At 46.5% G+C, this 23,827-nt stretch overlaps 1 protein-coding gene across 8 annotated transcripts in view; it reads left to right on the forward strand.

The window, feature by feature from the left end:
* EPN1 (epsin 1) overlaps positions 1 to 23,179 on the forward strand; it is a 45,379-nt gene extending 22,200 nt beyond the window's left edge. For 5 of the 8 annotated variants that reach the window (XM_081970933.1, XM_081970935.1, XM_081970934.1 and 2 more), the window contains exons 4-12: positions 2,301 to 2,440; positions 6,102 to 6,188; positions 8,681 to 8,752; positions 9,799 to 9,885; positions 12,667 to 12,925; positions 17,362 to 17,529; positions 17,705 to 17,803; positions 18,472 to 18,714; positions 20,904 to 23,179. In XM_081970933.1, the coding sequence (XP_081827059.1) occupies positions 2,301 to 2,440; positions 6,102 to 6,188; positions 8,681 to 8,752; positions 9,799 to 9,885; positions 12,667 to 12,925; positions 17,362 to 17,529; positions 17,705 to 17,803; positions 18,472 to 18,714; positions 20,904 to 21,247 (1,499 nt within the window). In that variant the 3' untranslated portion in view covers positions 21,248 to 23,179. The remainder of the gene's footprint in view (positions 1 to 2,300; positions 2,441 to 6,101; positions 6,189 to 8,680; positions 8,753 to 9,798; positions 9,886 to 12,666; positions 12,926 to 17,361; positions 17,530 to 17,704; positions 17,804 to 18,471; positions 18,715 to 20,903) is intronic. The other 3 variants (XM_081970938.1, XM_081970939.1, XM_081970940.1) reach the window with 3 other exon arrangements.
* Positions 23,180 to 23,827: the final 648 nt, after the last annotated feature.

The following is a 23,827-nucleotide window of genomic DNA, read 5'->3' on the forward strand; positions in this document are numbered from 1 at the left end:
ATGTGCCATGTACATTTTGTCAAATCACATCACTTGGTTTAAGAACACCCAATTTTTGGCTGACAAAATCATTTCCATCAGGCAAATAATCTTCTGACTACATATAATTTGAAAGTTTGAGTTCTCTCATTCACCTTGAGGCCCTTCAGGCAGTTATTCATGTCCTGGGCTATTCATGTCATAATTGGATTATCGCATTGTCCTCTAGTCCTTGACTTGTAATTGCAGTTGAGCCTAGTATTACAATCTTATGTCGTTGCAGTCGTATGTCAAGGCAATCGTATGACCAAAAATACTTTATTGGCTTTTTCCATGAGGGCCTTTCAGCAAAACCATACATTGGACTTGGCATTGTTTGCCCAAACCAGTGAAAAAACATTGCAAACTATAGTCACATGATTGTGGGATGCCGCATCCAATCGTAAAGCTCACTTAACCAACATGTGATCATATGACTGCAGAGGGAGGTGGCGGCACAACAATTTATGATGGCTGAGGATGTTTTATAGGCTGTAAAGCACCTGTTCTATGACCGTTGTAACGTTGAACAGTTGTAAAATGAGGACTACCTACATGTGGGGTTGCCTTTGAAGGCCATCACGAATCTACCCCAGTTGGTTTCCAAGTGCAATTCAAAGTATTGAGTATTGTGTGTGTGTGTGCGCACGCACGCATGCACACACACACACACACACACACGGTTGTGGGTGTGTATGTTCCAGCATAACTCTGGAAAGCATTGAGCAATTTCAACCAAACTTGGTACACAGATGACTTACTCTCTGGAAACAAATACTGTGAGGGAAAGACACCCCGGGTTAAAACCCCTTGGGGTATGTGTGTTCTGTTAAGATACAGCCTGTTGTGCCTTAAAATGACTTCTACTGTACTGCCGTAAAATGGCTTCTACTGTGCAGCGCAATGGAGTTGCCATGGTAGCAACTTCACAGTACTCCACAAGGGGGCTCCCTCTGATTAGGGGGAAAATCCAACATTAGAAATTACTTTTGGTCCGGATGTTTCCTCCCTATAAATAAATACCCGAGCAACATCAGGTTATCGACTAGTTACCTATGAAGTCCTGTTGACTCACAGGGCCTGGTTTTGTGAATGATATCTGAATGTCTTGTTTCCAATCGTTTCTGCACACAAAATACATTCTGGTAGAGTGGGTGCACTCCAGGTCCCTTCCATTAAATATTGTCCTCTTGTGAGACCAAGAAAATATGCTTTCTCCTCTTCTGGAACAGCATCCCGCCAGAGATCAGGATGGCTCCCTCTCTCCTGGGGTTCCAGAAAGCTCCAAAAATCTGGCTTTGGTCCCAAGACTGTGGTTGATACATCATTACTTGTCTAGGATCATTGCCTTGTTTGGTTTCTGTTGCCTGTATGATTATTTTAATCTGGACTGTCCATTTAGTTTAATGTTTTTATGTGTTTTTTTTTTAAATAGGGCAAAACTAAATGAAAAAAAAATATCTTTGCCCTACTTTGTCATTCCAGAAAACCCCAGATAGATAATCCAGAAAATATGACTGTTTATAGTAAGCTTGATGGCTGAACAAAAATGCAAACCAGAGTCTTTAAGTCTGTCCAGCACTCTCCAGGGACAGGCAGCTTCAAGCCTAGAGATGCAGGATCTTGTTTTCACTGGATCCAGATGGAATTCAAAACTTAGGAAATGGAGACATGCTGCACAACACACACTGGAATTTTCTTAGTCTTGAAGTGTGGTCAGGCTTTTAGCTACTGCTGCAATTTTTACTCCTTCGGGTGCTTTGATTAGTGCTTATCAATTTCAGGTGATTTTTTTTTTGACCTTTAGATCACCTTGCTAACCTGCACTTGAGTCTCTGCAGCTGTTGGAGAAATGTAATGAACAGATTATAAATGAAAATGTGGTATTTCATGAAAGTTAACACAATACCAACAGATTTATATGTCACTTCATAGTGCTTTACATTCCTCTTTGAGCGGTTTACAGAATCATCATATTGCCCCCAACAAACTGGGTCCTCATTTTACTGACCTTGGAAGGATGGAAGGCTGAGTCAACCTTTAGCCGGTCAGGATCGAACCCCTGGCAGTCGGCAGAATTAGCCTGCAATACTGCATTCTAAAGGCAATCACAAATAAGGCTGTGTATTACTTGCAGTTGTTCAGGAGAAATACCTATCATCTGTCATCTCCTTTCTGTCTACCTGCAACAGCGCCTACAGATTGCTTTGGTCCTTGAACTGAGATTGGAAAGATCTTCATTCTGGACCAACTATCTCCTGTCATGGTTTCCTTTTTTTCAGCTTCTTCTGCTTCATCATCTTTGGCAAATGCCCCAGTAGAAGCAGAGCAAGCATGGCCCCAGAGCAGTGGGGAAGAAGAGCTGCAGCTGCAGCTGGCACTGGCCATGAGTAAAGAGGAAGCGGAGCAGGTAAGCGCCAAGGTAAATCTGTCACTGGAGACTCTTTGGTTGCACGGAGGTGGGGCAAAGAATGGGCGAATGATCATTGTCTGATGGGATATAAAATATTGTATATGTCAAGGGAACGGCTGTTACTTGGTGTGCAACTTCTCATTTGAACCTATTGAAGCTTAAGAACTGTCATGTGGAAGAATATAAAATACGAAATCAGGAACACGATTTTGATTTGGGGCCATTCTCCTATTTCTTTGTAGGAGAAACATCTCCAGAAGTTTCCTCTCCATGCCTCAACGTCTATAGCTGGTTGAAAAATTGAGCAGCTGCTACAACTGTAGAGTTGCAAGGGTTATTGTAGCTCAATATTCTCAACTTCATCACATTTAAGATCTGTGGATTTCCTCTTCCAGAATTCCACAGCCAGAATGTTGGGGGAGGGGGGGGGAATTCTGGGAGTTGAAGACCACACACTTAAACTTGCTGAGGTTGAGGAACACGACTATAAGCCATGAGGAGAATCAGAAATAGAGTCTGCAGGCTTTTGAATTTTGTTCCCTTATTTATTCTCCACATTTTGCATTAGATTTAATCCCATAGCATAGCCTGACCCCCACTTCCATTTGTAATTTCGTACGTCCACCTGAGTAACATCGGAAGCTCCAAGAGAGCTCCCCTTGTGTAGGGGTGGCTGGCCAAGCTAAGATAGCACCAATGATTCCTCTCAGGCTCTGAGTAGAGACTTCATCGCCTCTTAAGGTCTGTACCCGAAGGATTGCCTTCACTAACCTCTTTGTTTAGGTAGGAGTTCCCAACCCCCGCTCTACGACCTGGTACTGGGCTGTGGTTTGTTCGGAACCGGGCCACGCAAACAGCAGGTGAGCGCACGTGTACAGCTCCGTTTGCGCATGGGCCTGCCGCTGACCGAAATGGGGCTTCGCCTGCGCAAATGGGAGCTGTGCGCCCAAGAGTGAGTGACTGCCACTCACGGAACCACTTCCTGTCTCCCACCTACCCACCCGTTGGCCTGCAAAGCCAGAAAGGTTGGGGAACACTGTGCTTAGGGCACCTGATATCATTTTCAAAGCTCCCCCTTCCCCCCCAAAAAACGTTTCTCTGTATCCCCCCCATCTTCGATGAGAGAAAAGTTTTGTGAATGGTTAAACCCTAGTTACTCAATGACTCACCTCCTTTTGATGGTGGTTCAGTGCCCAAAAAAAGGTATTCTTTTTGTTACAACAGTAATTGGGATCTAAATTTCTGTCATTAAGTGAACAGTCATAAAGTACAACAGCATGTGACCTCATTGTTCAGCAATGAAAATCCCAGCAGTTCCCATGGTTAATAGAATCCCTATGGTTGTTAGGCAAGGATCCACCCCAGTCCAAGACATTCCTGCCTTTGTTCCTCCCAGCCCCAAGCCTCAGTAACCGAAGGGACGGCCTCCTCTGCCTTCTCCTATAGGTCCTAACTGAGCCTCTCTCTGATAGGTTCCCTCACATATGCCTGTCTCCCCTCTGTCTCTGCTGTTTTGGGCCACCCTGCAGTCCACCATCTGGGGAGAAAGCCAGCTGTGATTTGGACAAGGCTGCATGTGGCCTTGGGAAGAAAGCCTAGTGTGGCCAGCGGCTACATCATGAAAGGCCAGGCCAGATGCGCCTTGTCAACAGTAGACAGAAGAAGATGGGGAAGGCCAGCTGGGAGCAGCAGTAGAGCTGGCAGGGTGTGGGGAATGCAGGGTGGGAGGCAAAATGGAGCCAAGGGTTAGCAGAGCCCAGAGTGGCAGAGTTGGTGGAGGGCAGGGTGGCCAAAAGGACAGAGATGGAGGCAAGAGAAGAGGTAGGGAGGAGCTGAAAAGCACCCTTGCATTTATTCATTGTTGGTGATCTGCAAAGCCCCTGAATTTTGATCACATAACAACAGCAGGGTCACTGGAACGGCCGTAACTTTGGGGACTGGGCAGTAACATTTACTCATTGCTGCCGTAATTTCAAACAGTTGCCGATCTTCAACTTTGTTTCCACTGTATTATGCTGCTGTATTATCAGCAATTATTAATTAATTACTTTCAATTCTGCTGTGCATTTGTTGTCCTGTTTTTATCATTCAAAAATTTAAAAAGCTTAAAAAGATAATAGTGAGAAAGTCCCTGGCTGTAAAAGTTTTTAAAAGGTTACTTGTAAATTAATTTTGTTTCATTTTTTTGAAGGCTATTTTAATCAGCTTGAATAATCAAATCAATTTTATGCATTGGGTTTTCAAATCAGATTACTTTGGAAAATTGATTTGAAATTGCAGATCAAATTATTTGAGTTGAAGCTGTCATATAGCCTGCTGCTGAAGGGGCTTAAAGAGGGCTTGTGGGTAAATGGCCAGTGCCTGATTGAATGATAACTAGACAAAAAAAATGGTTCTAGCATACATGCTTCCAAATAAAAACAGCAGTAGGATGTGTGTGTGTGTGTGTCACTAATTAATAAAACAGAGCCAAAAATCATAAGGCTTTAGAGAGCCATTTCCATCCCGGGTTCTGACAGATGCTTTGGTTTAAAAGTCCATCATCTCGGAACATTGATCTTGTGGCCTTGGGCTGACAGTTGCGGTAGATTGCAATGTCCAAAGGGAATCAGATTTGAGGAAGAAATCTTTTTAAAAGAGGCTGCTTTATTAGGGCTGCTTTCCTTCCTCTGATGTCTTCCAGATGTGTTGGACTGTAACTCTCGTGTTATGGCAGTACACCGGAGGCTGCGGAAAGTAAGGGATCTGGTTTAACAATTATGCCTGTGGGATAGAGTGAGTTGTGGAAGGGAGGGGAGTTGATACTGTCAGTTCCTTCAGCTGTTGCTCCTCTTTAAGAGCATGATCCCTTTTCAAAAATGTCTTGGCTGGAGCCCTTAGAATGCCAGATAAAGGAGCAGAATCTTGATAGGGATTGTTTTGAGCATAACTGAGCTTTGAAATAAGTATTTTGTAATGCCTTTGGTCAAGATAAGGGATAAATTACTATCCACAAATCTCACAATGCCACTGGAAGTAAAATCAGTCATGATAGTCTTCTGGACCAGCTTCGAGCAGTGGGATGGGCAGTGTTCTGTCTTTCCTTCTCCCTCCAAGGCTGGTTCCAGTTTATGTGGATAGGGGAGGAGACACCCAGCCTATGGCTCCCGCTACATGGGGTTCAGTTCTCTCCTCTTTAATATCTGCATGAAGTATCTAGGCGAGATCATCCCTTTATTTGAGATGAGGTATATCATAAGTGTACAGATGATAACCAGCTATATATCTCCATCCTGGGCCATCTGAACAATGCTGTGGAGGTCTTACTGATGTCGGGAGGCTGTGGGAGACTTGATGGAGAGCAAGAGGCTTTGGCTCAACCCTAGAGAGACCAAGTGACTTTGGGTATTAGGATCCCCTTGTTCTGGGGACTTTCTATCACTTGTTCCTGATGGGTTTACCCTGCTGGTCCCGTAAACAGTTTGGAGGTCTCCCTGAACTTGTGGCTCCTACTCAAGGAGGTAGCCATGGCTAGGAAGGCACTGTACAGCTCCATGTTGCGCATCGGTTACGCCGCTTCCCGTGGCTGACTGGGGAATTCTGGGAGTTGAAGTCCACAAGTCTTAAAATCGTCAAGCTTGGACACCCCTGATTTAATGATGCACTTTTATCTACCTTTCCTCTGTTGTAGTTTTCAAACCCCTTCCCTCTCCTAAGAAGTCTGCCTCCTCCAACGAATGGACCACTCTTGGAAAAAAGATGTGCTCACTCACTCTGCGTAGGTGAAGCGAAGCCCCAGGCTCTGTCGTGATGATTAACTCTCCTTAAGTCTGCTGCCATCCAACCACTGTCTGTTTCCATCACTGAGCTGAGTGGCTACTCCTACACTTCCAACGTGACTCTCCATGCATTAAACTCCTTCCTGGGATCTGTGGAGATCCTCAATCTTCCAGGTCATAGTTGTTTCAAAGGTGCTTTATTTTTCCTCCAAAAGGCAACTGAACTGTTTTTTTTGCCTGAACTGATGAAGCTTCTAGGATGAGAAGTGAAACTACTACTACTACCACCACCACCACCCTTAATATTACTATTACTACTACTACTACTTCTCCTCCTCCTCCTCCTCCTCCTTCTTCTCCTTTTCCCTCTCCTTCTCCTCCTCCTTCTCTTCTTCTTCCTCTCTTCTCATCCTGCTTCTCTTCTTCTCCTTCTCTTTCTCCTCCTCCTCCTCTTCTTCTGTTTCTCCCTCTCCTCCTCTTCCTCTCCTTCTAAAAAAGAAAAAAACCTCCCAGTTGCCTTTTGGGGAAAAAAACCACACCTTTGAGACTTCTTGTCAGCTCCTTCCTGTTTCTGTGGCTCCTTCCATGGGGATTTGATTCCCTGTGCTCACTCCCCCTCCCCCAATATCCCCATCCCACTTTGTCCTCTTTTATTCTCAGCTCCTTGTTTATTTTTGGCACCTTCTTCCCTTGACCACCCCTCCATGCCGCATTTCCTCCTACTCCACCCTGTTGTTCGTAAACAGAAAGGAAATAAATTATCACAGAGAGATTAATTAAGGACTGTGCCATTGTGCTAGATTTCATTTTTATTCTGTTTGAATTAAGGAAAGGTGCTTAGGTAACAGGACCGCACGCACACTGAAGTCTAGACAAAGGATGGACTATTTTCCCCTCTCGACACCACCAGTCTTCCGCCCCTGTTATGTTCAAGTATAAAAAAAGTGATTGCTTGTTTTGGGAGGGCTTGGGACGCTGTGATCAGGAAAGTTGGAATAGAAAGAAATATTTCTCCTTAGAGTTTGTGGAAGGAGATTTCCCTTCTCCAGTGCCTGGCTTTTATAGAGGAGAGAGATAGAAGGAGCAGAATATTCTATAGCTTAAGAGAAAGAAGGACTAGGGGAGACATGATAGCATTATTCCAATATCTCAGAGGTTGCCACAAAGAAGAGGGAGTCAAACTATTCTCCAAAGCACCTGAGGGTAGAACAAGAAGCAATGGGTGGAAACTAATCAAGGAGAGAAGCAACTTAGAACTGAGGAGAAATTTCCTGACAGTGAGAACAATTAATCAGTGGAACAGCTTGCCTCCAGAAGTTGTGAATGCCCCAACACTGGAAGTCTTTAAGAAGATGTTGGATAGCTATTTGTCTGAAACGGTATAGGGTTTCCTGCCTAGGCAGGGGGTTGGACTAGAAGACCTCCAAGGTCCCTTCCAACTCTACTATTGTATTGTATTGTATTATTGTATATCTTCTGCTGAGACAGCCAAATTCTTCCCTCAGCCTTTTCTCTTCTGACTTGCCTACATTTAGTTTCTGATTCCCTGTAGCTGCCAGGCTGATGCTTGACAGACATGGACATTCGCATAAATACATATATCTGTCCTCTCCCACAGAGAAGGCCTCCACTTTCCTAAATACCATCAGGCTATGATCCTTGTTCCACTGTGTTGGAAGAGCAGAGGGAGAGCTGACAGATGAGCCTCATAGCAGAACATGGGCCTGGTTTCTTCGTACCCTATTTTGTTTATTTGAACATCAGCCTTCTCTATCTGGTGGCTCTTTAGAAGGTTTGGACTTCAGTTCCCATCATTTATGGAAATGGACGTCCATCACATGTGAAGACACCAGATTGGGAAGGGTGATCCTACCTAAAGAGTTGGAAATTGATGGTATTTTACTGATTCTTGGACATATTTCTCAAATATATATCATGATACAGTTCCAATACAATCTATTTTTGCTTACTAAAATACTACTTAGGGCTTGGAGTACTTTTGAACTTCTTGTGAGAACTGTTTAACTGTAGCCAGGAAGATAAGTTATGTTTTGCAAGTATACCTAGCACTGATTCGGCTAATTTTCAGGGAAATGGAATACTCTATGTGGGTCCTTGGTGCTCTCTGAGCTTGGTTGTTATCTTGCAGACATTTCATTACCCAACTAGGTTACATCATCGAGGCTAGAAGGGGTTTTGTATTGGTAATATCATCTAATTGGGTAATGAAATATTTGCAAGAAAACAGCCAAGCTCAGAAAGCACCAAGCACCCCACAATTCAATCTTGAGGTACAAATATTTTTTCAGAAACTGAATATATTGGGCAGTTCAAAATCTGGGAGGTGATGGGCTAGTTGATTGGATTGGGCTTTTGCAACCCAGTGTGGAAACAGCTTTGAGAATTGGAGATACCCTCCATCTGTCTGTCTTCTCCTCCTTCCTCTCAAACTCCATTCCATGCCTCTTATGTTGTGTTTCTTCCCTCCCAGCCCCCTGCAGTGGTCGACGAAGATCTACAGCTCCAGCTAGCCCTTAGCTTGAGCAAAGAGGAGCACGACAAGGTTAGACTGCTATCATGCCACCCCACTCAGTTCTTCCTGAAATAATCAACTAAACTACTTTCTCTGAGCTAGTCTTGATCTCTCACACTTTTCTAACTAACATGACATTCTCTGTCCCTCTGAGTCCCCATCCTAGAGTGATGGCAACAGTCTCCCTTTCAGCTTTAGGCCTCATTTATTGTCCATTGCCTGGTGAATTGTCCATTCTTCAGTTGGCCAGTTTCCAAGTTTCTCCCAGTAAGAGGCTTGGTAATAAAACAGGTCAATCCAGGTCTCCTAAGCTTGACCAAGCTAAGACTTGAACTAAGGGCTACAAAGGCATTTGATGAATGTCTCCAGAAGCTTGAACACAATATCCTGGAAGAAAATGTACCTATGAGTTGTTGATGGGGGAAAAGGGATCAGATACTCAATTGAAAAAGAAGGCCATTTGGAACAAAAGAGTTGGAATTCTTGATGTCTTTTTCTGATGTCTTTTCTCACCTTAGCTGAAGATGAGGTGGAAAAGCAAGAAAAAGAAGACCTTTAGTGTGTTATCTCTGGATTTTACTGGATTCAGCCGGTAGATGAAAAGATAAAATGCTAGAAATTCATCCAGTTTCAGCCAGTAGAAATCCTGGAATGACAAGTTAACACTGAGATTGCTGGGCACCTGGAGGTCATATACTTAGTTTGGGGCCTGAAGGAGTTGCACTGAACAGAAGATGCTTCCACTTGGACTCCACTTTTATGAAGTATTGGCAAAAGCAGCCAAAATTCAGGATTCCCACAATTTATCAGGAAATAGTTTGTTTTGAGGGTTAGAACAGCATCTCGCTCACTTTTCTCTCTCTCTCTCTCTCGGATGTTTTTTTTTTCTGAAGATAACTTTTCATGCAAAACAGAAACAACAGTAGCAGATGCTTCAAAGTTGATCTGACCCCTGGCCAAGCTGCTGCTCCATCTATATTCTGGCTCTTGCTCTCTCCTTGCCAAAGGTGAGTATCCACCTGTCACTTTCTACTGCCTCCGCTAACGCCTCTGTCCTTTTCACAACCCTCTTACAGGAAGAGCGGATCCGGCGCGGAGATGACCTTCGCCTCCAGATGGCCATTGAAGAGAGCAAGAAGGAGACGGTGCCTGCCAAGGAGGAGGTGAGCTGGAAGAGATAGGCTGTGTTGTGGCCTGCCAGGGGCCAACAGAGCTGGGAGCAGATTCGGACAGTGAGGAGGTTGGAGAAAGACATGGGCCAGTCCTGAAGTCTGGGGAAGGCTCTGATGAGAGCTCTGTGTCGGAGGCAGAGAGGGGCCAGAGCCGTATGTCAGTTATCAGCTGCCTTCAGAGTCAGACATCAGTGAGGCAGACGAACAGCTGGAGCCTGTTCCCAGTGTGTGCATGTGCAGAGTGGCCAGACAAAGAGAACAATTAAAGATCAGGGGTCGACTTGGGAGTTAGACCAGACAATGAACGGCCCCTCCCAGAGGAAATAAAAGAGGAGCGAAAGGGGAGTGGAGTTTGCAGGAGACAATTAGTTTGCTTAATTGGTTTGTGACTCTCCGAGACTCCTTGCCAAGATTTGCAGAGATCGGCCTGGCAGCTCTCCAAGCCAGAGAAGGTCTGTGACTGTAAATCCTCCCTTGAAAGACTTTGCTGGATGTGAATGAGAGGAATTCACAGTTAAATTAATAAAAGGGGTTTTTGTCAAGGAGTTTGCTTCCTGCTCTTGGGAAGCCTAAGTCAGAATAGGCTAAAACACACAGGGACTAGAATCTTATAAGAATCTTATTATACCAAAGAAGAATCACCTGGAGATGAGAGGTGTAGATTTGGATAACACAGAGGACAATGTCAACTAGATGGAGGCCCAGAGCACTTACCAGTTGCAGTCTGGGCCAGCTTCTCCTTAGTTTTAAGGGCGTGGGCCCGCTCTTCTTTGAGACGCTCATCGTCTTTAAGGAGGGCCACCAGCTGCTTGGCCTTCTCCCGCACGTTGACCCCTTGATCTTTAAATCCTCCTTTGAAAGACTTTGCTGGAGGTGAATGAGCAGAATTTACAGGTAAATTAATAAAAGGGGATTTGTCGGGACAGAGTCTCAGTCAGAACAGGCTGGTTAGGGGTGGAAAGTGGTGAGGTGGGTGGGAGGAAATATGAAAGTAATGAATATAGTGCAATTGTCCTGGTATTCCACTTGCCATGAAACAAAGATAGAAACAAACTAACATACATACTATTTTAAACAGTACTAGTGCTGTACAGTTATTTCTGACTATCGTATTATAGAGTATCAAATTTATCTTTCATTCTAATACCTACATTCTAATACATACATGTAGACGTGATGGCGAACCTATGGCACATGTGCCACAGTTGGCATGCGGAGCCCTCTCAGCGGGCACATGAGCTGTTGCCAGCTCGGCCCCACTGTGCAGGCGCACATGCCCCCCGCCAGCCAGCTGATTTTCAGATCTCTGATGCGCATACGGGAGACACACATACATGCACAGAGGGGCGGGGGGCGCATGCATGGAGTGGGGGGAGCACAGGAGAGGTGTATGGCACACTCACCCACCCCCCGTGGCCCATTTTTGGTCCCAGGTGGCTTCAAGGAAGCCTGCTAGGCCCAAAACAGGGCATGGGGGGAGGGTGCAGGGGGGATCATGCGTGGAGGGCAAGGGGAGCAAGGGGGGAGTTGTACATGCATACACAGGGAGGCAGGGCATATTGCATTATGGGTGTGGGTTTGCTTGTGTGCAAGATTTCAAGGAATGGAATTCAAAGGGGTCTGGACTTAGATTAGTGGAACAACAACTCCAGAATGATAATGCGCTTGACTCTGCCCTCGGTGTCAGCCCGGTCATTTCCTCCCTGGCCCATGATTTACTCTAGCAAAAACACCTCTTAGCCATCTTGTGAAATAGTTATTATTTTATGGACACAATTCGTATCCCACCTTTCTTCCCCAGAGAGCACTCAAGTCGATTAATACCATTTTGTATCTTCTTCCAAAGAACTTTATAAGTGGAAGCTGTGGTTTTTTTTACCTTTGCACAAATATTATGTTGTAAATTAAACCAAAAGTGAATAGAAATCAAAATCTCTCCCTTGATTTCTGGGTGGTTTGCAGGCGATCATCTTGGGTGCTCTGTCTCCCCTTTGTGTAATAATGTCAGAGTTGAAAGGACTTAAAAGAAAAAGAAAACCAGAAATGGACCTTCGTGTAACGAAGCCTTTGAATTCAGTTACTGAGAGCAAGATGCCTAGCTGTTGCAATTGACTCTGGTTCATAATAAATATTCAAGCAAATATACCAATTCTGCCCACTTCTAAGTTAGAACAAGGATTTTATTTATTTTTTTGGCATGTAGCATCTACAGAGGCCGTGCAATCGCTGATATACTACACTAATAAAACACAGTATCTACAAACACAAATATAAGTTAGTTAGTTTGTTTATGAAATTTATTTGCCACTCATCTCGTGCTCTGGGCAATCACAGCATAAAAACATTAGAGCATTAAAAAAACATTAAAATCAACAATCATAGAAACACAGCGGATAAAATCATTAACAATTTAAACAGAGCATCAGCAAGTATCGGATCTATATATAGGTCTACATTTAGGGGTGAGTGTGAATCTGTGCCTTGGCCCACTAGTCCTAGTCCACATTTCTATCTCTGCATTCCATCAGGCTGCTCTAGAGCAGGGGTCTCCAACCTTGGCAACTTTAAGACTGGTGGACTTCAACTCCCAGAATTCCTCAGCCAGGTGGCTGAGGAACTCTGGGAGTTGAAGTCCACCAGTCTTTAAGTTGCCAAGGTTGGAGATCCCTGCTCTAGACCAGGGAAAGGGAGAAACCACTGGATGCTAAATGGAACAGCGCTATATTTTTTCTCTTTCTCACTACAATCTTTGTTGCCTTCTCCATCACCCAGTCATCCCTGATGGACCTTGCTGATGTCTTCACTGCTCCACCACCTACTGACCCGTGGGCCACTCAGCCTCCTCCTGCTGACCCTTGGGGCGGCGCTGCCGCGGTTGTACCCACAGCTCGTACGGACCCATGGGGACCCCCTGCTGCCGGAGCAGTCCCTACAGGAGACCCCTGGGGAGCTTCCGCAGTACCTCCTGTAGCCCCCTCAGACCCCTGGGGAGCCCCGCCAGTTGCCAGCGCTGACCCCTGGAAGGCTGAAGGTAAGATCCAAATCTGGGCAAGATCAGATGTTTAAAACATTCTTCATCACCATTACTTTTTAATGATGATGCACTTGGGTGTGGTTCTTCTTCTGAAAAGGTCTTTTAAGGGGGAGGTGGGCAACATGGGGCCCCGTTTGTATTTCATAAGGCCTGTGGAGGAGGCTGTTTACGACAGCGGTCTCCTACGCTACGAGCTGCTCAGCGGAGTGTAGAGAACAGAGTGTGGAGCAGGGGTAGGCAACTCTGTCAATCGTCCCGAAGGTGCTTTTTCATGAGGCAACTAAACTTTCTTGTTTTTGTTTTTGTTTTCCTTTTGAAGGCATTTCGCTTCTCATCTTCAGTTTTGTTGACAGGATACTGGGGAAGGCTCCTGGTTCTAGAAGTTTTTTAGCTATAAAATTTGGGATGAACACCCTTTGAATGGTGTGGGAGTAGGAATGGATTTCCAGAGGAAAAATTGCACACCGCAGGAACCATCTGTACTACTCAGGTTAGGTTAGGTTTAGATTTATTAAATTTATAGACCGCCCCTTCTCCCCGCAGGAACTCGGGGCGGTGTACAGACCGTTCATATATAAAACAACAAAAACATGACATAAAACACCAGACAGAACAACACAACCATACAGCCTATATATATCATCCAAACTGATTAAATAATTAAAACAATTCTAAAACCAATTTAAAACCCCAAAATTTAAAATTTAAAAAGCCATCCAGGAAGGTCAGTAGTGAGTGTTACTTGTAATTACAATTAGGCCAGGCCGGCTAGTCGAAACAGGTGGGTCTTAAGTTTCTTACGGAAGGAGCGGAGGTCCAAGGTGGTTCTAATATTGGGGGGGAGGTCGTTCCAGAGGATTGGGCCCATCACAGAGAAGGCCCTACTCCTAGGCACCGCCCGCCCGCACTGCTTAGCGGAAGGTACCCGGAGGAGTCCCTCTCTGTGAGAGCGGATTGGTCGCAGGGATGTGTGGGGTAGAATGCGATCCCGCAGGTAACTAGGTCCCGAACCATGGAGCGCTTTAAAGATGACAATCAGCACCTTGAAACGCACCTGAAAAGCCACAGGCAGCCAGTGCAGCTCGCGCAGGAACGGTGTTACATGGGAGTACCTAGTACTCCCCATAATAGCCCGCGCGGCTGCATTCTGAACCAGCTGGAGCCTTCGGGTGCATCTCAAGGGGAGCCCCATGTAGAGAGCATTACAGAATCAAGACGGGAAGTGAAGGTGAGCCTGAGGACACAAATAATCATCCAAGTGCTTCAAGGACCCCCACTAAAAGGATGCAAATGACCAGCTGTCTTCAAGGAATATAAATCCTTCCATTCCCTACTATCCTGTCAGAGCTGAAGAAGCTTCTGGGATGAGAAGCAAAATATCTTCAAAAGAAAAGAAAAACCCAAGAAAGTCCAGTTGCCTCCTGAAAATGCACTTTTGGGACAACCATAACTTGAGTGACTGAGAATCTCTACAGATTTGTAACTATGGCAACTTTACAACTTGGGGACTTCAACTCCCAGAATTCCTGGCTGGCTCAGGAATTCTGGGAGTTGAAGCCCACAGGCCGCAAAGTTGCCACACTTGCCCACCTCTGGGGCAGAGTGTACAGCGTTGTGATGAAAAGAAAATGGAGGTATTAGGAAACCATCCATATTTTGGTGCTGTCGCCATCTCCAGCTTCCTTTGCCCCTTCCCAGCATGCAGCTTCCCACTGATTACCTTCTTGTGAATTGATCCTTTGCAGATTGGGAAAGGCTGCCTGTCCCTTTCCAGTCATGAAGGGTGTGGGGGAAAAAACATTTCAACCAGGCCAGATCAGCACCAGGTTAGGTTCTTTTCCTTCTTTTATGCTGCCTTCAGTCCTAGGATGAAGGACATTGTCATCCTCAGAACTCTTCCTGGCTCTACAGCCATGGTGTCTCTCGTTTTTAATGAAGCGTTTCTTTGGAGTTTGTCCTAAAGGCCAATTGCCACACACAGCCTCTTTATCCATTGGAAGAGAGAGGCCTTCGATGTGCAGAGCAGACCCTACTTAACCAAAGGCCCTGTTCTATTCTTAGCTTTCCTGCAGAAAGGCTCTCTGCAGATAATTAATCTGTTTGTCCTTTTTTTGCACCCGAAATATCCTTTTTAAGGTGAGTAACCACAGCTATAAGCATTATAAAAGGCATTACAAGTAGCCCTCAACTGACAGCCGATTGCTTAATGACCCCAAAACACATTTTTTAAAAGTTATGATGGAGGTATACCACCTACCACCATGGTCACGTGATCACATTTTGGTCACTTGGCAACCGAGTCATCCTTATGGCCGTTTGCCGCATCCCATGGTGATTTGACCACATTTTACAGCATATTATTGATAATTTCCAGCATTTATTTCCGGTTTCTGGCCCAAAAAAAAATGCCCATTGGAGAAAATGGATTCTCTTGGTGACTGCCATCTTTGCTTAATGTCTGCCACAGAAAATTTCAAAAAAGGAGGTCCAGTCAGGTGATACCTCTACAACCACAACAACTTACGACCATAATTCCAGGTTCAGTTACGGTTGGGAGAACTACCTGTATGTTCAAGGATCATTGTATTATTTTCCCCTATCAGGTGATAATAATACAATAGCAGAGTTGGAGGTCTTCTAGTCCAACCCCCTGCCTAGGCAGGAAACCCTATAATACCGTTTCAGACAGATGGCTATCCAACATCTTCTTAAAGACTTCCAGTGTTGGGGCTTTCACAACTTCTGGAGGCAAGCTGTTCCATTGATTAATTGTTCTAACTGTCAGGAAGTTTCTCCTCAGTTCTAAGTTGCTTCTCTCCTTGATTAGTTTCCACCCATTGCTTCTTGTTCTACCCTCAGGTGCTTTGGAGAATAGTTTGACTCCCTCTTCTTTGTGGAAACCCCTGAGATATTGGAACAATGCTATCATGTCTCCCCTAGTCCTTCTTTCTCTTAAGCTAAACATACCCAGTTCCTGCAACCGTTCTTCATATGTTTTAGTCTCCAGTCCCCTAATTATCTTTGTTGCTCTTCTCTGCACTCTTTCTAGAGTCTCCACATCTTTTTTACATCGTGGCGACCAAAACTATATTAAATTTCTACTTTTTCATAATTCCACAAATGAAATTTCTCCTTTTTTTAGAGCAAGCTCATGCTGGATTAATTTTTTTTTAATTAAGTTGTCCACTGTGACACCCCCCCCCCAAAAAAAAGATCCTTTTCCTGGCCAGTCATTGCCTGTTCAGGCCTCTTTAACAAATACATTTTGTGCCAAACCACATCCCTCTAATTTTAATTACATTTAACTGCATTTGCTGTTTGAAAACCCATTTGTCTCCAAAATGGGAATGCTTTGAAAACTCTTGATTTAACACCAAGCTCCGAACGGTTTGCTGTCATCAGCACCCAGCGCCACTTCAATGCTTAGACCTCGTTCCAGATCATTGGAATATCAAATAAGAAGTTTTAGTCCCAGCACCTGTTGCTGGAGGGCGGATGCTTTGCACATTTTTGCACAATGGAGAATTGTTCATTTGTTCTTACCACTTATTTCATTTTTTTACCAGTTCCCAGTCCCTGAGTGTATCTACAGCCTTAACAAGGGATGGCATTCGCTTACTTTACCTACCGGTTCGCAAATGTGAGCATGCACAACTTTCATGCATGTGTGTGAAAACATGCTTAAATAGAACGGCAAGGCCATCCACGATTTCTACTACTGGTTCAGGTGAACTGGTCCGAACCGGCTGAATACCACCTATGGCAGCTGATTTTTCTCAAGATTGTGGGATCTCCAAATCTGTCAACTTGGAAGACTTGTGGACTTCAATTCTCAGAATTCTGTGAATTGAAGTCCCCAAGTCTTCCAAGTTGCCATGTTGGAAGACATGCTCAAGACCCTGCAAGAAAATCCAAGTACACTAGGTATCTTGTCCACATGCTTGTTCCCACCTTCCCAAAACTCCAAAAGGTTCAAGGGATCACTCGCCTTTTGGAAGCCATGCTGGCTTGTTTTCAATTACTGCTTTTTCTTTTCTGTGAGCCACTTCTAGTCAGGAGGCTGAGATAAGATGCACCAATCTATCTAAGGCCATATCCTTTGCTTGAGTTAAACATCTCTGCATTTTGGAGGTCCTTCACCAGTGGAAAGAACATTCTCCCTGATTGTCACACAGAAAAACAGAGTTACAAAAGACCTCAAAGGTCTTCTAGTTCAAATCTCTGTCTGCCCGAGCAGGAGACCTTACACATTCCAGACAGATTTCCGTTCCGTCTCTTCTTAAAAGCTTCCAGTGATCGAGCATTATTTCGGCCACCTCACCCTTCAAAACCCTGCTGTGTTTTCCTTGTCCACTCGGATCTAAACACGGCTTCACCGCTGGACAGGCCGTTCCCGAAATTCCATCTCTGGCATGGTTTCGTTTTCTTCCCAGGTGGGGCTTCCGTGGGGCCTACCACAGCAACACCCACAGACCCATGGTCCTCCAGCACGGCTCCCACATCCCAAGGACAGCCTGCTCCTGATCCTTGGGCTCCAGCGTCCACTTTTTCAGATCCCTGGAGGGCCTCCCCTTCTAAGCCTAGCACCAACGGCATGGCAGGTAAGGGTAAGCGGTCGGGGTTTGGAGACCGGATGCCGGGAGAAGGGGAGGGGGGAGGGGCCGGTGTCTCTCACTGGGTCCGCTGAAGGGGAAGGACTCCTAATTGAGGGCCTCTTCCTGCTCCCAGCTAATCCTTCTGCCCCATCCTTCCTCTTGTGCCCTGTTCCTCTCCCAGCTGCCAGAGGCTTTGAGCAGTTTGATGACGGGGACAGGGATGAATTCTCTGATTTTGACAGCCTGCGCCCAGCACTGGCCAAATCTGGAAGCAGCACAGGTCAGCCTTGCTTTCCCCGCCACCCACCTCCCTTCCCTTTCCCAGGCATGGTTCCTAATGCTCCACCCCAGTGTGTTTTTTCAGCCATGGCAGCTTGAAGATGCGTGGACTTCAGCTCCCAGAATTCCCAACACCCAGCCAGCTGGCTGGGGAATTCTGCGAATTGAAGTCCACGCATCTTCAGGTTTGCCCTGCTTGAGAAACACCGCTCTAACCTCCCTTCCCTCTAACCTATCCAGGCCAATGGTTTGGGAACTAGATGACCTCTAGCTCCCCTGGCATGAGAGAGAATTTGCATGCTCCTCCCTTTGATTCTCTCCCTCCCTGTATCCTCTAATCTTGTTCGGACATTGGTTTTCCAAAGTACATGCCCCTGCATGTAGTTCGAAAGAGATGGGGAAATAATGTAATACTTTAACAAAAAAAAGAAAACTCTAAAATCTATGGAAGCAGGGGGTTTGTTTGTGGTTTTGGGAATGGGGGCAAAATGATTGTGGACAGCCATAAACCAAGCACAATTCCTTACGTGCCCAACGAGCTGCCCTGTCTAAAATGGAGTCTGCGTTTTCCGTCCATGTTCTCTGTGCTTCTGGATTTTTACTCCTCCCTCCCAGCCCTCCTCTCTCTCTCTCTCTCTCTCTCTCTCTCTCTCATTTCTCGTTCCACAGGTGAACTGTCCCTCTTAGCAGGGGAGGTCCCTGTTTCCCAGGCTGGCAGCGGCAAGGACAGCCCCAATGCTTTTGATATGGCTGCCATGGCTGGCTCACTGCCAGAGACCTGCAAGCCGATGCGTAAAACCCCCGAGTCGTTCCTGGGTCCCAATGCAGCCCTCGTTGATCTGGACTCTCTGGTCAGCAAACCTGCTGCTCCATCCAGCAGCACCAAGGCTTCGAACCCTTTCCTCCCCCCTGGTAAGGGTTTGTAGGCTTTGGGGTGTTAGGGCGGGTTAGAGCAAATAAAGGGGTTCCTACTCTTTGCTGTGCTGAAGGAGAGAATCAAACTTGGTTTGAAGTGTAGGAAATCGGTTCCATTGCCCTGGTTTCACTGGGATAGAAATGAAAAGGAATCATCCTTGTCTGGATTAATTACAGGTAGTCCTCGACTTACGACCACAATTGAGCCCAGAACTTAGGCTGCTAAGTGAGAAATTTGTTCAATGAGTTTTGTCCCACTTGACAACTTCTTTTGTCAAGTGAATCTCTGCGGTTGTTAAATTAGTAACATGGTTTGTTAAGTGAATTTGGCTCCCCCGTTGACTTTGCTTGTCCGAAGTTCGCAAAACGGGATCACATGATCCTGGGACTCTGCAACCGTCATAAATATGAGCAAGTTGCCAAGCATCTGAATGTAAGTCCATGTGACCATGGGGATGCTACAACGGTCGTAAGTGTGAAAAATGGTGATAAGCCACTTTTTTTCAGTGCCATCGTAACTCTGCACAGTCACTAAAGAAACTGTCGTAAGTTGAGGACTATAAGCAGCACTGAAATCGGACTAGCATGTTTGGTCTAGTGCCGTGATGGTGAACCCTATGACACATGTGCCAGAAGTGGCACGCAGAGCCATCAATCCGGGCATGGGAGCCATTGCTTGCTGCTCTTCCAGGTTCCGGTGCACTGGCCAGCTGGTCTTCACGCATGTGGGAGCACTAGAAACCTGAAGAGCAGCCGCCTGGTGCGCATGCACATACTGGAAAGATAACCTTGGGGTTTCCGGTATGCACATCTGCACCGGCCAGCTGGTCTTTGTGCATGCATGAGCACCAGAAGACCAGGTGGAAGGTGTGCAAGCATACGCCCAAAAATCTGAAGATCATCTTCCCAATATGCGCACCGGGTGGCTTGTTCTTATGGTTTCTGGTATGCTATGTGCATGCGCACACACACACACACTCCCATTTTGGCATTCAGTGCCAAAAAGGTTCGCCAACACTTGTCTAGTGGTTAAGGCACCAGGCTAGAAAGCAAGAGACTGTGAGTTCAATTCTCACCTTAATCATGAAAGACAGTTGGGTAACTGGGCCAATCACTAGGAGCCTTTGAATTAAAGTCCCGCCTTAGGCATGAAAACTGGCTGTGTGATTTTGGGCCAATCACTAGGAGCCTTTGAATTAAAGTCCCGCCTTAGGCATGAAAGCCGGCTGTGTGACTTTGGGCCAATCACTAGGAGCCTTTGAATTAAAGTACCGCCTTAGGCATGAAAGCCGGCTGTGTGACTTTGGGCCAATCACTAGGAGCCTTTGAATTAAAGTCCCGCCTTAGGCATGAAAGACGGCTGTGTGACTTTGAGCCAATCACTAGGAGCCTTTGAATTAAAGTCCCGCCTTTGGCATGAAAGACGGCTGTGTGACTTTGGGCCAGTCATGGTCCCTCAACTCTATCCCACCTCACAGGGATGTTGTTGTAGGGAAAATCGGAGGAAGTTGTGTTAGTTATGTTCGCCACCTTGAGTTATTTGTAAAAATAGTAAAGGCGGGATACAGATGAATAAAATTTAAATTCTTTTTTGAAACAGCTGTATCCCTATTTGATTGCCCGACAAAATGTTAATTAGCAAACCTCCATTGGGCTCAACTGGGGCGGGAGAATTATGGGGTGTGATTGCCAAAAATATTTCAAGAGTAGTGGTTCAGGTTTTGACTGTGGAGATCAAGATTCAAGTTCCCACTTCACTTAGCATAACTGTGTCAGTCACGGTCTCTCAACTCAGCCTACCTCAAAGGGAGGTTTTATTCCTAGAACAGAGTGCTGGCACTGAGCAGGGCCAGACTGACAGGTGGAGCTTTCTAGAGCATGTTTCTCAAACCTGGCAACAATGTGTGGACTTCAACTTCCAGAATACCCCAGGCAGCACGCTGGCTCGGGAATTCTGGGAGTTGAAGTCCACACATGTATTCCAGATGCCAGGGTTGAGAAATGCATTTCTAGAGGGTGCATTAGAGCAGGGTTCCTCAGCCTTGGCAACTTAAAGACGTGTGAACGTCTGCCAGGTTTAAGCAACATCCCCTAATAGCTAGGCCTCTGGGGTTTTTAGGCCAGAAGGAGGCCCTCTGGGCTTCTCTGTAATGATCCTTTCTTTTCTGTCTTCTTGCCTGCTGCAGGTTCAGCTCCCGCCCCATCTGCCTCGGCCACCAATCCATTCCAGGCAGCGGCAGCCACCCCGCTGTCACTCAATCAGCTGCGTGTCAGTCCAGTACTTCCGTTGTCCCAGCCAGCGCCACCAGCGTTTCCTGCCACAGCTCCAATGGTCTCCGTATCCCCCATGGCTCCTGGGATGCCCTTAACCTCTGTTTCCCCCATGGTGGCGATGCAGCCCTTGGGGGCTGTTCCACCTCTGGGGCTGCCTGCCATGGGGCTGCCCCCTCAGAGCCTGCCCCCTGCTGGCGTTGTTCCCAGCAGCACTTCGGCCTCCACCCTGGGGAGCACCAACCCCTTTTTGCTATAACAGGGGGACCTTTGGCCCGGTGTTGACCACCCAAACATCCCCTTTTGCCCTGTGTTCCCCATTGGCAGTGGGGCCCCTCTGACGGCAGCCACCAAGCAGGGGCAACTGGATTGGGGTGGGAGGGAGGTGGAAGGGAGGGACCCAAGCCCTTGCAGGCCCTCCACCCCCCATGTTGGGAGGTCAGGAGAGACTTTCTGCAAATTGGTTTCCCCTTTCTCCCCAGGCCTGCTTTGCAAGGACCTGGGAGGATTTGTTTCTACTACCAAAGTCGAGGGAGCCGCAGTGGCCACATCCAGTGGCTAATTCAATGGGGAGGAATCTAGTCACAAAAGCAGAACTGGGGGAAGGGGGCTTCCTTAAAAATGATGTTTGGATCCTCTCCCACTTTTTTGGGGGCGGGGGGGGGGAGTACCTATCTGGGAGGTAATGCCAGATTTGGAATATTGATATTCCTTTTTTTTTTGTTCATCAATCTCTGTCTTCTCCGTTGTGGAAGGCTAGAAGAAAGGGAAATTGCTAACTTCCTACCTCTATGATGCTCCAGATGAAATTATTTGGGGAAAGGAAGACATAACCTTTAAAACTATTTTTTTTAAGATACTCCCTTCCCTTCCCTTCTGAATGTTTGTTGCATCTTCTTCAACCTCCCTTGTTTCCCCACAGCCCCTTAGCTGGGACCACTTTTTCTGGGTTTGGGTCCCCCCCCCCCCCGAGGAAGTAGGAGGTGGTGTGTGGGGGGGGGGCGTAACAGGAACAATTGACACCTTAGAATACATCTCCCTCTGTTCTTAGGGTCAAGGGAGATGCCACTAACTTTAATGCCAGAGACCAGAGCTCGGTCATGATCCTTGGCCCCTCGACCCCTCGTGCACTCACTTTCTGCAAAGGATATGGACCCCGAAGGAATATCCTTTTGCAAGAAATGCAGTATCTTGCCAACGCATTGAGTGGGTCAACGGTGGGGAGGACCTTGAAACACTCAACGCAACCTACTGTGAAGGGGAATCCAGGCGTTCTGAGATGCTAGAAAGGCTTTAAAGGTAAAACTCCCCACCCTGGACCACGACTAGACTTTCTTGGCCCGTGTCTTGGAAGGCCTGAAGGACGGAAGCCCCTGCTGGATTTTGGAACAGCAGGACTAAAATTCTCCGTCCTGGTCTTGCGGGCCACGGCCAACTCAACCGAGGAGACGAAGAAATCTACCGTGGGGCTTGGTGCCAGCAGAGTTGAGCAGCTCCTCCTGCCTCTGGCCCAGTGACCTTCCAGGCACGGCCTCCGTGGCAGCCTCCTTCCGTATCTTTGGGGGTTGGAGTCCTGTGTGGCCCACCAGGAAAGTGCCGTTTCTCAGATGCACAGCCAGAGAAGAGGCCTGTGCTTCAACCAGCGCAACTCCGAAAGAGCCTTGGATCTTCTTTGGACTGGCGGGGGGAGCAGAGGGAGGGACAGGAGATGTTGGGTGGTCACTTTTTACCCCTTCTACAGCAGCAGCAGCAGCAGCAGCAGCTTGGGAGGGGAGGGGAGTCATGGCTGTGTGTGTTTGTGAGTGTGTGCGTATGTGTATGTGTTGCTGCTTTTCTAAATAATTCTTTGATGCTGGGGAGGGGCACTCGTTAGCACCCAGGACAATCTGTTGGCCTTTCTTTTCTCCCCCCCCCCCTCCAAATAAATTCTTGGAATGTGTTTCCTATGCCTTCCTCAGCCCCCCCCCATCATGCTGGGGTTGATTTCTCCCCCCTCCCATATCAGTATCTTTGAATCATTGTGTCATTTGTTGGGGGTGGGGAGTGATTTAGCTGTGTGTGACCCTCCCCCTTGGCTGAGTCCCCCTGCCTCCATTTCCCCCTCCCAGGTTCCTAACCGATTCTGGTATGCTTCAGAAAAAAATGCTATTACTGAAATGTAATAAATGGAAATTCTTCTATGGCATCCAAAGGCTTTGGGCCCTTCGAGATTTGCTTTGTATGGAAACGGAGAGAGCGTTGGACTACTTCGTATAGCAATAGCACTTAGCCTTATATACCGCTTCACGGTGCTTTGCAGCCCTCTCTAAGCAGTTTAGAGAATCAGCATATTGCCCCCCTACAATCTGGGTCCTCATTTTACCAATCTCGAAAGGATGAATCAACCTTGAGCCGGTGAGGATCGAACTGCTTGCTGGCAGTCGGCAGAGTTAGCCTGCAAAATTGCATTCTGACCCCTGCGACTGGCCCTTCCCATCACAAAGATTCCCTGGATGGCAGTCAGGAGATCAGCCCAACTAAGCATGTTGTGTCTTTGACAAGCAGTGAGCCCCTCCTGAACGACTCTTCAAAATTCTTGGGTTTGGGGCGGGTGGAAGAAGCAAGGAAAGAAGCTGGCTAAGCCAAGGTTGTGTGGCTGCACAAGTTACGAGGATATAAAATTGTCCTCTCTGTGCAAACAAAACAGAAGCACACAGCCGCCTTCCAAAAGAAAAAGAAAAATCTACAGATAGTCCTTGACTTATGATCTGGATTTGAAGTTCTGATGGTCATTATCCACCCATTCCTCCAGGCACATGACCCAATGTCAACCGGTTGGGTTGCATTTATGGTCGCTTGC

This window comes from Natrix helvetica (genome assembly GCF_964273705.1).
Source record: "Natrix helvetica genome assembly, chromosome: Z".
Taxonomy (NCBI): Eukaryota; Metazoa; Chordata; class Lepidosauria; order Squamata; family Natricidae; genus Natrix; species Natrix helvetica.